A 15366-nucleotide genomic window follows, 5' to 3' on the forward strand; every position below is an offset into this window, starting at 1 on the left:
TTGACATCGAATGCGGGGCACCGGGCGTGGTGCGGACCTGCCTGACATAATCTCAACTCCAGTATTTAAAGGTCCATTTCAAAGATGGAATTTGGAGGAGTTGGGAGTTTTTGCCTACAGACAGCCATTGTACAAATGGACTCAGGACGCTCAAAGGCTGCGTCCCACTTTAATAATGCATCGCTCGATGTACTGCTGAATGCTGTCAGGAGCCAGAGAGAGATCCTCTTTGCCAGCAATGGGAAGAAGAAACCTGCTGCTGGCACAAAGGAGGCATGGCTGGAGGTGGCCCAGGAAGTGAGCAGCAGGAGCATTGTGCCACGTTCCTGGATTCAGTGCAGGAAGCGCTATAATGACCTAACCAGGTCAGGAAGGGTGTGTACAATTCCTCATGGCACATCAATCATGGCAATCAAATGAGACCATGCAGCCCTTGATCACAACGTCTCTGGATACCTTAAATAGGATGACAGATCAATGGATGTGTAATAGGTGATTGGTTGTTTATAGAACTGCTTTGTTTTAGTGGGATTGAGGAGAGGAGCGAGGAGAGTGGCTGTTGGGTGTGATTGCTACATCGGTCCAGCGCTGGCATCTAACTGAACCTTACAGCCATAAGGGATTCCCTGGCACCCGGACAGCAATGTGAGTGGCTGGTGCTGCATTGGGGTTGCCATATTCCTCTTGCTCCTGCTCCTCTTCCTCCTCGGATCCACCTGTAGATTGTGTGCACTCAGCGCCTTGTTCCTCCTGTGGAGCCTATCCTGCGCAATGATGTGCAGAGCGCAGCACACCACGATCATTCTGGACACCCTGGCTGGTGCATAATGAAGGGCGCCTCCAGATGTGTCCAGGCACCTGAAGCGCATCTAGAGCATGCCGATTGCTTGCTAAGTGACACATCTGGTTGTCATATGGCTTTTGTTGTACTGCTCTTGGGCTTCATTGGTGGGTTTTCACGGGTGTCATCGGCCAAGTTTGAAGTGGGTAACCTTTGTCTCCTAGCAGCCATGCCTTAAGTCTGCTTGCAGCTCCAAAGACATCAGAGAGCTTGGACTACCGCAGGATGAAAGCACCGTGGCAGCTCCCCGGGAACCTTGCGGTTGCACAGCAGCTGCAGATTGATGGATTGGAAGCCCTTGTGGTTGACGAATACTCCTGGTTGATCCGGGGTGCACGGATTGCCACGTGTGTGCAGTCGATGATGCCCTGCACCTGTGGGAAGCCAGCCAGAGATACAAACCCGAGTGTCCGCTCATTCTGACTAGCCTCACCTCAGGTGATGTTGACACAATTGCCAGCCTTGGCAAACAGGCCATCACTCACCTCTCTTATATATTGTTGGGCTGCCGACTGGGAGACCCTGGATATGTCTCCGGTCGTGTCCTGGAAGGATCCGGAGGCAAAAAGGTTGAGGGTTGTGGTCACTTTTACAGCCACTGGTGGCCAACCAGGTCCAGAAGGGAGCAGGTCTTCTTCTAGGAGGCTGCAGATGTCTGCCACCACCTGACATGACAACCTGAGCCTCCTGAAACACTGCTGTTCGGACATGTCAAGGAAACTCAGCCTCGGCCTGTACGCCCTGTGTCGAGGGTAGCGCCCCCTGTGAGCTGCCCCCTCTCTGTGCAGCACCTCCTCTGCTGCCCCCTCTCTGTGCAGCGCCCCCTCTGCTGCCCCCTCTCTGTGCAGCGCCCCCTCTGCTGCCCCCTCTCTGTGCAGCGCCCCCTCTGCTGCCCCCTCTCTGTGCAGCGCCCCCTCTGCTGCCCCCTCTCTGTGCAGCGCCCCCTCTGCTGCCCCCTCTCTGTGCAGCGCCCCCTCTGCTGCCCCCTCTCTGTGCAGCGCCCCCTCCGCTGCCCCCTCTCTCTGCAGCGCCCCCTTTACTGCCCCCTCTCTGTGCAGTGCCCCCTCTCTGTGCAGCGCCCCCTCTGCTGCCCCCTCTCTGTGCAGTACCTCCTTTACTGCCCCCTCTCTGTGCAGTGCCCCCTCTGCTGCCCCCTCTCTGTGCAGCGCCCCCTCTGCTGCCCCCTCTCTGTGCAGCGCCCCCTCTACTGCCCCTCTCTGTGCAGCGCCCCCTCTACTGCCCCCTCTCTGTGCAGCGCCCCATCTGCTGCCCCCTCTCTGTGCAGCGTCCCCAGTGCCAGTCATGGCCAGATGGAGAAGGGCCAACAGGCGTCGGTACAGGAGGCCTTACCCACCCAGGTCAGCTTGCTCATCCATCCTACAGGCTTTTCCCTCATCCACACACGGAGCAAGAACCTCATAGTTGTTGGACAACGGCAAAGGCCGAGGCTCCTCCAGCACTGTACCTGGAGTCCCCTTACCTGCCTGAGTTGCAATCACACCCTCCTGTCCCTGACCACTAACCAGACCTGTACCACTATCTAACCTAAGGGGTGTGACTGCCTCTTGGATCAAAGTACCCAGGTAACTCTCCCCATCCCTGATGCCCCGCAATGTCTGTACCTCAGACTCCAGCTCAAGAACTCTGAGCTGAAGTTCCTCAAGATGTAGGCACTTACTGCAAGCGTGGTTGTCCGGGATCACAAAGCTCTCCACAAACTCCCACATGCTGCAGTTGCGGCACACCACCTACACTGCCATCCCAATATGACCTTGTTTTATTTAATAAATTTGCATTTAGGTAACTTAGTTTATAGTGTAGTTTCTTGACTACTTACTTGATCTAGATTAAGTTAAGGGTACTGAAATTAAATATCTGCCTGAAACACAAAGCACTACAAGTAGCATAGGCAAGAAGCAGCAACTTCTTCCCCCTCTTCTCCAAATTTCCACTCTTTCCAAACTCCCAAATAAAGCACTCTATTCATTCCATTCCGTTTAATCCCACTCTGTGCATCAATATAAATGTCTGTAGTAACCAGAGCCGGTGATCAGTATCTGTGCAGTATTTACAATCCACCTGATCCCAGTGTCACCATTCTGATAGTTTCCAGTATGAATAATTGGAGATCAAAGGTCCCTCTGATGGTTATTAAACTTACTCTCCTTCAGCTGTGAAATGTCAGTCCTAAGTTCAGCGACTGAGCTTCTTGTCTCCTCAGACGTTCCTGTAACTGAAAGAGGAACAACACTTGAGATCGTGTGGCACTGTTTGTAGAGCAAGATCAATTTTGCTTTCGAACAGGAGAGATTTTCACAGGAGAAAACAGACAAAACTGCTTCCACTGTTTGGTGGGTTGCTAACTGGAGGGCATCAACTGAAGATTTGAAGATGATCAGCAACACAATGAAGGGAGAGGTTAGGAATTGTTTTATACAAACGGTTTTTAAGAAATGGAATGGCCAACCAGAAATAATGTCGGAAAAAAAGAAAGACTTTTATTTATACAGTGCCTTTCACGACCACCGGACGTCTCAAAGTGCTTTACAGCCAATGAAGTACTTTTGAAGTGTAGTCACTGTTGTAATCCCAGAGAGCCAGCACACGTGATGGGCTGAATGACCTCCTTCGGTGCTGTAAGATTCTATTGATTTTAATTGTACAGTACATGGACACTCATTTATTATCTATTTAATTTTCTTCTCTGGGAATTCCCCCAATGTGTTCACAACATAAAAATCTGTAGTGCTTTTATAATGGGCCGATGGGAAATGTGAACCAATCAAATCCACTTATACTTGATTGGTTCAAAATTTGAACCAAGCAAAACACTCCAGTGTGAAATGCACTGGAGATCAATCCTCGAAGAATGAGCAGACCATCTGAAAAACTAGAGAGCCCTTTGAACTGGAGATCCTGACTGGCATTTAACACTTACTGTTACTCTTTATCTGGGAAAGTTCCATCTTGAAATCGGTCAATGACGCTTTCATTTCACTGAACATCTGTGGAACTGAAATGGAAAGACAGCTTTAGCTCTCAACCCAGAAACACACCGTGGCACAGGTTAGAATAGTTTGTACACAAATGGCAGCTAAGAGGCTGTTCTGACACCAGTTTGGAGTTTAATGATACCGTGAATAGACTAATGGTCGCATCACCATCATTATTCTTGCTTGCTGTTGACTTTGATGTTCCTCACACGAGGTGAGGATGTGTATTCCTTTGAGAGTTCTGAACACACAACACAATTGTAGGGAGGACAAGGAGAAAGCTCAGGTTTTAGGGCTGAAGTAGGTTACAGAGATAGGGAAAGGCTGGGCCATGAATGGATTGGGGGACCTGGAGCCAATGTAGTTCAGTAAGGACAGGGGTGATGAGTGAGTGAGACTTGGGATGTGGGACACGATATGGGCAGTAGAGATTTGGATGAGCTGAAGGTTATGGAGAGTGCAACATTGGAGGCCGGGCAGGAGAACAGCCGAGTCTGGAGGGGACAGAGGCATGGATGAGGGTTTCAGCAGCACATGGTGGGTGATGTTACGGAAGTGGAAGTAGGCAGTCTTCGCGATGGAAAGGATATGGGGTTGGAAGCTGTAGTCGGGGTCCAATAGAATGCTGAGGTTTGGAACGTTTTGGATCAGCCTGAGACAATGGCCCCAATAATAACTCCGCGGTGTGTTTGGAGCGGGATGTGCAATGTCGGGTGGGAAATCAGGAAGGAATTTCAGCATCTCTGTCTGTGGAATTTTAACATGGCTACCTCATTATCATTTTACTTCCGGGTTTGACATCGAGTGCGCGGCACCGGGCGTGGTGCGGACCTGCCTGACATAATCTCAACTCGAGTATTTAAAGGTCCATTTCAAAGATGGAATTTGGAGGAGTTGGGAGTTTTCGCCCAGGGACAGCCATTTTACAAATGGACTCAGGAAGCTCAAAGGCTGCGTCCAACTTTAATAATGCATCGCTCGATGTACTGCTGAATGCTGTCAGGAGCCAGAGAGAAATCCTCTTCGCCAGCAACGGGAAGAAGAAACCTGCTGCTGGCACAAAGGAGGCCTGGCTGGAGGTGGCCCAGGAAGTGAGCAGCAGGAGCATTGTGCCACGTTCCTGGATTCAGTGCAGGAAACGCTATAATGACCTAACCAGGTCAGGAAGGGTGAGTACAATTCCTCATGGTACATCAATCACAGCAATCAAATGAGACCATGCAGCCCTTGATCACAACGTCTCTGGATACCTTAAATAGGATGACAGATCAATGGATGTGTAATAGGTGATTGGTTGTTTTTGAACTGCTTTGTTTTAGTGGGACTGAGGAGAGGAGCGAGGAGAGTGGCTGTTGGGTGTGATTGCTACATCGGTCCAGTGCTGGCATCTAACTGAACCTTACAGCCATAAGGGAATCCCTGGCACCCGGACAGCAATGGGAGTGGCTGGTGCTGCATTGGGGTTGCCATATTCCTCTTGCTCCTGCTCCTCTTCCTCCTCGGATCCACCTGTAGATGGTGTGCGCTCAGCGCCTTGTTCCTCCTGTGGAGCCTATCCAGGTCTTCTTCTAGGAGGCTGCAGATGTCTGCCACCACCTGACACAACAACCTGAGCCTCCTGAAACACTGCTGTTCAGACATGTCAAGGAAACTCAGCCTCGGCCTGTACGCCCTGTGTCGTGGGTAGTGCCCCCTGTGAGCTGCCCCCTCTCTGTGCAGCGCCCCCTGTGAGCTGCCCTCTCTCTGTGCAGCGCCCCCTCTGCTGCCCCCTCTCTGTGCTGCGCCCCCTCTGCTGCCCCCTCTCTGTGCAGCGCCCCCTGTGCTGCCCCCTCTCTGTGCAGCACCCCCTCTGCTGCCCTCTCTGTGCAGCAACCCCTCTGCTGCCCCCTCTCTGTGCAGCGCCGCCTCTGCTGCCCCCTCTCTGTGCAGCACCCCTTCTGCTGCCCCCTCTCTGTGCAGCGCCCCCTCTGCTGCCCCCTCTCTGTGCAGCGCCCCCTCTGCTGCCCCCTCTCTGTGCAGCGCCGCCTCTGCTGCCCCCTCTCTGTGCAGCGCCCCCTCTGCTGCCCTCTCTCTGTGCAGCGCCCCTCTGCTGCCCCCTTTCTGTGCAGCGCCCCCTCTGCTGCCCCCTATCTGTGCAGCGCCCCCTCTGCTGCCCTCTCTCTGTGCAGCGCCCCCTCTGCTGCCCCCTATGTGTGCAGCGCCCCCTCTGCTGCCCTCTCTCTGTGCAGCGCCCCCTCTGCTGCCCCCTCTCTGTGCAGTGCCCCCTTTGCTGCCCCCTCTCTGTGCAGCGCCCCCTTTACTGCCCCCTCTCTGTGCAGCGCCCCCTCTGCTGCCCCCTCTCTGTGCAGCTCCCCCTCTGCTGCCCCGCACCCCCTTTGCTGCCCCCTCTCTGTGCAGCGTCCCCTCTGCTGCCCCCTCTCTGTGCTGCCCCCTCTTTGTGCAGCGCCCCCTTTACTGCCCCCTCTCTGTGCAGCGCCCCATCTGCTGCCCCCTCTCTGTGCAGCGTCCCCTCTGCTGCCCCCTCTCTGTGCAGCAGCCCCTTTGCTGCCCCCTCTCTGTGCAGCGCCCCATCTGCTGCCCCCTCTCTGTGCAGCGCCCCCTCTGCTGCCCCCTCTCTGTGCAGTGCCCCCTCTGCTGCCCCCTCTCTGTGCAGCAGCCCCTTTGCTGCCCCCTCTCTGTGCAGCGCCCCCTCTGCTGCCCCCTCTCTGTGCAGCGCCCCATCTGCTGCCCCCTCTCTGTGCAGCGCCCCCTCTGCTGCCCCCTCTCTGTGCAGCGCCCCCTCTGCTGCCCCCTCTCTGTGCAGCGCCCCCTCTGCTGCCCCCTCTCTGTGCAGCGCCCCCTCTGCTGCCCCCTCTCTGTGCAGCACCCCCTTTGCTGCCCCCTCTCTGTGCAGCACCCCCCTTACTGCCCCCTCTCTGTGCAGCGCCCCATCTGCTGCCCCGTCTCTGTGCAGCGCCCCCTCTGCTGCTCCCTCTCTGTGCAGCGCCCCCTCTGCTGCCCCCTCTCTGTGCAGTGCCCCCTCTGCTGCCCCCTCTCTGTGCAGCGCCCCATCTGCTGCCCCCTCTCTGTGCAGTGCCCCCTCTGCTGCCCCCTCTCTGTGCAGCGCCCCCTCTGCTGCCCCCTCTCTGTGCAGTGCCCCCTCTGCTGCCCCCTCTCTGTGCAGCGCCCCCTCTGCTGCCCCCCTCTGTGCAGCGCACCCTCTGCTGCCCCCTATCTGTGCAGCGCCCCCTCTGCTGCTCACCCATTTGCTTCTCCCTCTCTTTTGCTCCCCTCTCTGCTGTCCAGCTGCAGGTCTCTCAAGAGCAGTTTTGATAGATGGTCAGTACATGCAGAGAGGGAATAATTTATGTCAATTAGCATGGCGGCAGGAAGGGAAGTTGGGTGGTCCGCAGTTTGGTGGGAAGGGTGTCAAGAGAGCAGGGGATGGGTCTCATGGACAAGCTGAGATGAGAGAGTGCAGCAGGGGAGATAGGAGAGAAACTAGACAAAGACACAGGATTAGCACTCAGTAAGGGAAGAGCCTGGGGGCAGGTTTGGCCCGGTGTGCTCGGGGAGGTGCGGAAGCAGCAGAGGCAGCTGAACAGATGGTCTCAATCTTAATGACAAAGAAATCCATGAGCTCTTCGTACTGGTTGTTGCATGTGAGGATGGAGCGGGCATGGGAGAGGGGTTTCAGGAGATGGTTGATAGTGGAGAAAAGAAGCCGGGTTGTCTATGCCATTCAGGGTGATCCTGGATTATTGGGCGGCTTTGGCAGCGGAGAGTGAGGTCCGATAGCACTTGATGCAGGCCCGCCAGATCTGGTGATGGATGGCTAAACTAGTTGTGGGCCAGATATGCTCAATTTGTGTCCCTTGCACTTGAAGGAGCAAAGGTGGTTCCTCTAAAGTTCCCCACTGCCCTAGCCCTGAACTAGTATCTTTTTCCCATTTCTCTCAGACCTCCCCTCTTGACCTCTCCACGTGCATCTTGTCCATGCGACCCACTTGCTGCTTCCCCAACCTTATTCCCACCAAACTGCTGACCACCCAACTTCCTTTATTAGCTCCCATGTTAGCTGATATTGTTAACGGTTCTCTCTCCTCAGGTACTGTCCCCCTCTCCCTCAAATCTGGCGTTATCACCCCTCTCCTCAAAAAAACCTTGACCCCTTTGTCCTTGCAAACTACCGTCCCATCGCCAACCTCCTTTTCCTCTCCAAAGTCCTTGAACCTATTGTCGCCTCCTAAATCCGTGACCATCTTTCCCAGCACTCCACGTTTGAATCCCTCCAATCAGGTTTCCGCCCCTGCCACAGTACCGAAATAGCTCTCATCAAAGTGACAAATGAAATCCTATGACTGTGACAAAGGTAAACTATCCCTCCTCATCCTTCTTGACTTGTCTGCAGCCTTTGACACAGTTGACCACTCCATCCTTCTCCAAAGCCTCTCCACCGTCATCCAGCTGGGTGGGACTGCACTTGCCTAGTTCCATTCTTATCTATCTAATCGTAGCCAGAGAATCACCTGCAATGGCTTCTCTTCCCACTCCCGCATCGTTACCTCTGGAGTCCCCCAAGCATCTATCCTTGCCTCCTCCTATTTCTCATCTACATGCTGCCCCTTAGTGACATCATCTAAAAACACAGCGTCAATTTCCACATGTACGCTGACGACACCCACCTCTACCTCACCACCACTTCTCTCGACCTTTCCAGCTCATCCATGCCTTTGTTACCTCTAGACTTGATTATTCCAATACACTCCTGGCTGGCCTCCCACATTCTACCCTATGTAAACTTGAGGTCATCCAAAACTCGGCTGCCCGTGTCCTAACTCGCACCAAGTCCCGTTCACCCATCAGCCCTGCGCTCGCTGACCTACATTGGCTCCCGGTTAAGCAATGCCTTGATTTCAAAATTTTCACCCTGGTTTTCAATCCCTCCAGGGCCTCGCTCCTCGCTATCCCTGTAATCTCCTCGAGCCCCACAACCCCCCGAGATATCTGCGCTCCTCTAACGCCCTCTTGAGCATCCCTGATTATAACCGCTGAACCATCGGTGGCCGTGCCTTCTGTTGCCTGGGCCCTAAGCTCTGAAATTCCCTCTCTAAACCTTTCTGCCTCTCTACCTCTCTTTCCTCCTTTAAGACGCTCCTTAAAACCTAGCTCTTAGACCAAGCTTTTGGTCACCTGCCCTAATTTCTCCTTATGTGGTTGGTGTCACATTTTTTGTCTTATAATACTTCTGTGAAGCACCTTGGGACATTTTACTACATTAAAGGCACTATATAAATACAAGTTGTGGTTTTTGTTGTTATTAGATCAGTGAGCCTGTATTTTCTATAAGGTGTTATTATGTGTCCTGCCCACGCTGTCTAGTTTTAATAATACTGATCCCCAGTCCCACTACTGAATTAATATTGGGCCAAATCTTGCTGGAGTGGGGCATCTTGCGATGTTAGCCGTTAGTTAGACTTTTTCCTGCCCCCTTCAGCTCAAAGGTTTTTTGCGCTGTAATTTGCTGGACGTTCGAGCTGAGAGCGGTGCGGCGAAGGGCCATCATGGGCCTTAGTGAATGACAGGACCAACAGTCTAACTCCTTAATCAATGAAATGTAGGGACTGAGAAATGAACTAGGAATGACTGAGAAGAGGGTGAATTCAATGCCAACAAAAGATTGAATTAAGAGAGTGAGAAGAAAGAGGCAGGAAGGAAAAGTGGGAAAAAATGTTTTTAAATTTTACATTTTTAAAATCTCCAACAGCAATTCAGTACCTGAAGGAATGAGATTCCACACATTTAATTGTTCACTTTCTGGGCCAGGGAGGTTGACTGGCACTCATTAACAAATATTGCATTGTTTAAAGGGTACCTATGCTGTTAATTACTAGACTTAATTTTCTAAGCAGAGTTTAATGGACAATTAATGTGCAAATGCAGCAACTTCAGGAAACTCACGGGGAGGTTAAGGGCGAGATACCGTTTTCGCGAGGCTAATGGTGGAGCGGCACAAATCGTCCAGCAACTTGTGGTGATTCGCAATTCGCAGGGTATCTCTTCCTTGCCACAAGATGTCGGACAATTTGTACGTTAATAATGGCGTGCTTTTTTCACACAGTTATAGTTTCAGCAAGTTCTGGCCCGATACCTACATTATTAATGCATGCTAATTGATGCACAGCTCTGAATTAGCTTTGTTAACTATCATTGCAGAATTCACAACAGTAAATTCCATAGTTTCAAATATCACAAAACTTACACAGTATAACTGCAGTGCCAAGAATCACTACAGACAGCAGGATGGAGAGACCCAGGAGAATGTAGATGACCAGAGGTGACCGTTTTCCTCCGACAGGCTCTGCTGATCGGACACCAGTTTCTGCAAAGTGTAAGAGAAAGTCATCACTGAAAGGATTAGAGGGAACCGTCTTGTGAAAAAGGCTCCAAACCTTTTCTCATTTGGACCTGGAGAGGAGGCAGAGGAGCCGAGTGTTGTTGTCAACACTGGAATGTTTGAAACTTTGCACTATTGGGCCTCTCGAACACACATTTCTTCAATTTAAGAACATTCATCAACAGCAGGTTAGAGATCTAAACTGGGCCGGAAACTGAAGTGATGCAAGTTATGGACAGTTACAAACAACAGGCACAAAATATCATTTACTCAGGTAATCTGCAGGGTACAAGGAATAAATACCATTCGTTCATCTCACCCCTCTGTCCTCACCATTTCTTCAACATTTCACCATCCTTCATCCAGCATCTTTACATCATCACCTTCCTCACAGATTTCAGTGTGAGCCAAGAACACCATCAGTTAAAGGGATGGTCACGGGGGGTTTCTGACCCCACTGCTTTATTTCGCTGTGTGTTAACAACACCATCAGTTAAAGGGATGGTCACGGGGGGTTTCTGGCCCCACTGCTTTATTTCACTGTTCAGATCTAAATCCATCAGTTTTTCTGAAGAAGTGGAATTTCCTAACAACACGCTCCCCAACCAATGAGAAATGACCTTTTCACTGTTGTTAATTGATCTGAAGGTGTTAATGAATTCGAACTAATTAACTCAAACTGAATAAACTCTACAATAATGATCAGATCACTGATGTGTACCTGGCTTCAACTCCTGTTTTCCTCTGCATCCTATTAGTTGATCAGAATAAAAATCACTGAGATTTTGACAATTGTCTAGCTCCATGTCACCAGCTGGATGAACTTCTTGTCTTTGAAGAACGTGTGAGAGGCTGTTAGAGAAATGGGACTTTTTTTCTCACTCAGTTCCTCTTGCTGCGCTTGCAGTGTTTCTCTGATAAACCACAACTATAAATATTTTCTGTACGATAGCAAAATACTGCAGATGTTGGAAATCTGAAATAACAACGGAAAATGCTGGAAAAACTCAGCAGGTCAGGCAACATCCGTGGAGAGAAATTTGAGTTGACGTTTCGGGTTGGACCTGACCTGCTGAGTTTTTCCAGCATTTTCTGTTGTTATTTCAGATTTCCAACATCTGCAGTATTTTGCTATCGTACTAGTGTTTGGTTCACTGCCACACCTCTTCTAGGAATGCCTACCTTGAAGAAGTTCTGCTCTTCTCTTCGACGGGATCTCCGTTTGGCTCTTCAACCTTGTTCATTTTCATTACTTTCTTTTATTCTTTTGTCCGATCGCAGCCCTGCCTTCGATCTAGTTTCTTTTCTTTCCAGTTTTGAAGAAGGGTCCAACCCGAAACATCAACTCAAATTTCTCTCCACGGATGTTGCCTGACCTGCTGAGTTTTTCCAGCATTTTCTGTTGTTATTTTATAAATATTTTCTGATGGACACACACTTCTGTTTTTAGATGATGGGTTTAAATGGCAATGCCCTGAACTGAGGACCTTGAGGGGTCCATCAGGCATTCCTGCCCTAAACCTGCTCTCAGACTGAGGGCTTTTATACAGATCTCTTTGGGTTTGTAGATATTCACTGTCGTAGGTTCTTTCTTCCACTGCACACTATTCCAGAATATTATGTTGCCTCCCTGGTGCCAGGGTCAAGGATGCCACTGAGCGGCAGCAGGACATTCTGAGGGGGGGAGGGTGAACAGCCAGATGTTGTGGCCCATCTCAGTACCAATGACATACGTAGAAAGAGGGATGAGGTCCTGCAAGCAGATTTTAGGGAGCTAAGAAAGAGATTAATAAGCAGGACCTCAAAGGTAGCAATCTCCGGATTACTCCCGGTGCCATGTGCTAGTGAGTACAGAAATACGAGGATAGAGCAGATGAATGTGTGGTTGGAGAGATGGTGCAGGAGGGAGGGCTTTAGATTCCAGAGGCATTGGGACCAGTTCTGGGGGACGTGGGCCTTGTAAAAACCAAATGGGTTGCACCTCAACAGGGCCTGGAACAATATCCTCATGGGGCGGTTTGCTAGTGCTGTTGGGGAGGGTTTAAATTAGCTTGGCAGAGGAATGTCAACCTGAGCGTGTTTTCAGAAAGGAGGGAAGCAAAGTTGGAATTTAAGGCAGAAAATTAGAAAGTTAACTTGGAAGGCAGAGGAAAGAAAGGCTAGGAAATAGACAAGAAAAGGGTTTGGCAGTGCTTAATGTTATATACTTCAATGCATGGAGTATAGGGAATAAGGTAGATGAGCTGAGGGCACAGATAGACACTTGGAAGTATGATATCATAGCTATTACTGAGACATGGCTGAAAGAAGGGCAGGAATGGCAGCTCAACATTCCTGGTTACAGGATTTTCAAATGAGATAGAGAGGGGGATAAAAAAAAGGAGGGGTGTCATAATATTGGTTAAAGAAACAATTACAGCTGTGAGGAGGGATGATATGTTAGAAGGATCATCAAATGAGGCTGTATGGGTTGAACTGAAATACAAAAAAGGGCCAATCACACTGCTGGGACTGTACTATAGACCCCAAATAGTCAGAGATAGATAGAAGAGCAAATATGTAGGCATACAGTACGATAGCAAAATACTGCAGATGCTGGAAATCCGAAATAACAACAGAAAATGCTGGAAAACTCAGCAGGTCAGGCAACATCCGTGGAGAGAAATTTGAGTTGACATTTCGGGTCGAACCCTTCTTCAAAACTGGAAAGAAAAGAAACTAGATCGAAGGCAGGGCTGCGATCGGACAAAAGAAGTGAAAGAAACAAAAGAGCTAGACGAGATGGTAATAGGCTGAGATTAGGTGTAAAGTGTACTGGCAGGGCAAGAGATAGCTGCCAGTTGTGAGACAGAAACAAAAGGAAAGGCGGGGGGGGAAAAGGAGTGGAAAAATTACAAGAAAAAATGAAATAGGGGCCGAGGTTATGATCTGAAATTGTTGAACTCGATATTGAGTCCGGAAGCCTGCAGAGTGCCTAATCGGAAGATGAGGTGCTGTTCCTCGAGTTTACGTTGAGCTTCCGTGGAACAATACAAGAGGCCAAGGACGGTGAGGTCTGAGTGGGAATGGAGCGGTGAATTAAAATGACAGGCGACCGGAAGCTCGACACTAGTTCGGCCACAGCTAGAATAATGTGTACAGTTCTGGTCACCACATTACAGGAAGGAAGAGATTGCACGAGAGAGCATACGGAGGAAATTTACCAGGATGTTGCCGGGACTGGAGAATTTTAGCTATGAGGAAAGATTGGACAGGCTGGAGTTGTTTTCTTTGGGACAGAGGAGGCTGAGGGGAGACGTGACTGAGGTGTATAAAATTATGAGGGGCCCCGATAAAGTGAATAGGAAGGACCTATTTCCCTTAGAAGAGAGGTCAATAACCAGGGGGCATAGATTTAAAGTAATTGGTAGAAGTATTAGAGGGGAGTTGAGAATCTTTTTCACCCAAGAGTGGTGGGGGTCTGGAATGCAATGCCTGAAAAGGTTATAGAGGCAGAAAGCCTCATTACATTAAAAAAGTGCTTGGATATGCAGTTGAAGTGTCGTAACCTACAGGGCTACGGACCAAGAGCTGGAAAGTGGGATTAGGCTCGATAGCTCTATTTCAGCTGGGACAGAAACGATGGACCGAATGGCTTCCTTCTGTGTTGTAAGTTTCTGCGATTCGATTAACACGTCATTCCCACTGGATGGTTTTAGAATTCCCAATAAAGCATTGACAGCAGGTGGCAATGGGATGTTATCGGATGAGGAAGAGCTGCGTGTGCTTGGGGTGGAAGGGGCGAAGCAGTGGAACTGGCTGGATGGGTCAAAGAGACTGTGATTTGAGGTAATGGGTGGTATGTGTGAACCGGGGGTGATCGTGCTGTTGAAATGGGTGTGTTAGACATGTCCATTTTGTGATATCACAAAGATCATGATGGCCAAGGTAGGCCATTCAGCCCATCTACCTCTTCCATTGAAATCTATGATCTCTTCTCTAACGCACCATTTAACTGCAGAGTTCCTGCCCAGAGGCCACTATGTTGTTCATTCTGTGTGTGAAGGGCTTTCTGTTGTCAGTCCTGAACCTGCCATTTCCCAGTTTGTACCCGTGTCTCCTTGTCCTGCTCTCATGGGTTAATGTGAAATAATGCTCCAGATTAACCCTTTCTATTCCACGTGGCATCATATACACCTGGTGCCCTCCGCCATTTCCCCCCTAAAGTGTGGGGCCCAGAATTGAACATAGTACTCCAGTTGGGGTCTAACCAGTGATTTATAAAGGTTTACCATAACTTCCTTGCTTTTGTACTCTATGCCTCGATGCTCCCGGGCACACGTCTCCCTGTAAGACAGCATGCTCACTGCCGCAGACTGAAGTCGATGCACAGGAGGCTGTGGAGAAAGTGCACAGAGGTTTCTTTATACAGGGTGATTCAAGGTGCTTTAGAGAATGCACACTGAAAAAATCTCCTTAAAAACTGTATTATGCAAAATATTCTGCTCTGATTTAGATTGCTAAACATGTGAAGAGATTTTAGTTTCTGTTTTACTATTTTGCAATGTTTCAGTAAATCACAGCTCAATCCATCAGTGGGATTACTGTGACAATGATATAGTCTTCGGGACAACCTCCCTGAAACCCCTCCCTTTTAATCCTTCTTTCTTCCCTCCATCTTTAAATGTCTCCTTGTAGGAATTGTCAGATTCCTAATCAAAAGACTGAGATTGAGTCAGTCTGTCAACCAAACGAATTTAATACTGTTTTGCAGAAGTAACAATCAAACGCAGGAGAACTAACAAACAGGTCTATGCTCAATGCTGGCTCCACGAGGACTGAGAGAGAGAGCTCCTCCCTCTGACGTCATGACATCATGACGTTTCCCGCCGTTGGGAACGTCACGTGACCCACGTGGTGACGTCATCGCGTTTGGTCTTAACCCTCTAGGGACCGCGCTATTTACATGTTGTAAAACGAATTCAGGTACAGATTCATTCTGCTACAGATAATTATGTACATTGATGTAAGAGTCCCTTGGTGGCTCTGCCACATGCGCCCCCCCAGAATTATCTTTAACAGTGAAAGTCAATTGAAGAGGAGGTCGGACAAGTCTGTTCGAACGACTCCTATATTCCCGGAGAGGAATTTGTGGAGCGGTAGATGGGCTGACAGGT

At 49.9% G+C, this 15366-nt stretch overlaps 1 protein-coding gene across 1 annotated transcript in view; it reads right to left on the reverse strand.

Annotated features, from left to right (window-relative positions):
• Window positions 1-11016, reverse strand: part of LOC147097573 (uncharacterized) — a 29643-nt gene extending 18627 nt beyond the window's left edge. Inside the window, exons 1-4 of the mRNA XM_085971411.1 lie at window positions 10932-11016; window positions 10076-10195; window positions 3780-3854; window positions 3003-3074 (exon numbers count right to left, since the gene is read on the reverse strand). Coding sequence (XP_085827537.1) covers window positions 3003-3074; window positions 3780-3854; window positions 10076-10195; window positions 10932-11016 — 352 coding nt within the window. The remainder of the gene's footprint in view (window positions 1-3002; window positions 3075-3779; window positions 3855-10075; window positions 10196-10931) is intronic.
• Between the last annotated feature and the right edge of the window lie 4350 nt (window positions 11017-15366).

The sequence above is a fragment of the Somniosus microcephalus genome, chromosome 31, assembly GCF_052327205.1.
Source record: "Somniosus microcephalus isolate GS21.2 chromosome 31, FLI_Smic_1.0, whole genome shotgun sequence".
Classification (NCBI taxonomy): Eukaryota; Metazoa; Chordata; class Chondrichthyes; order Squaliformes; family Somniosidae; genus Somniosus; species Somniosus microcephalus.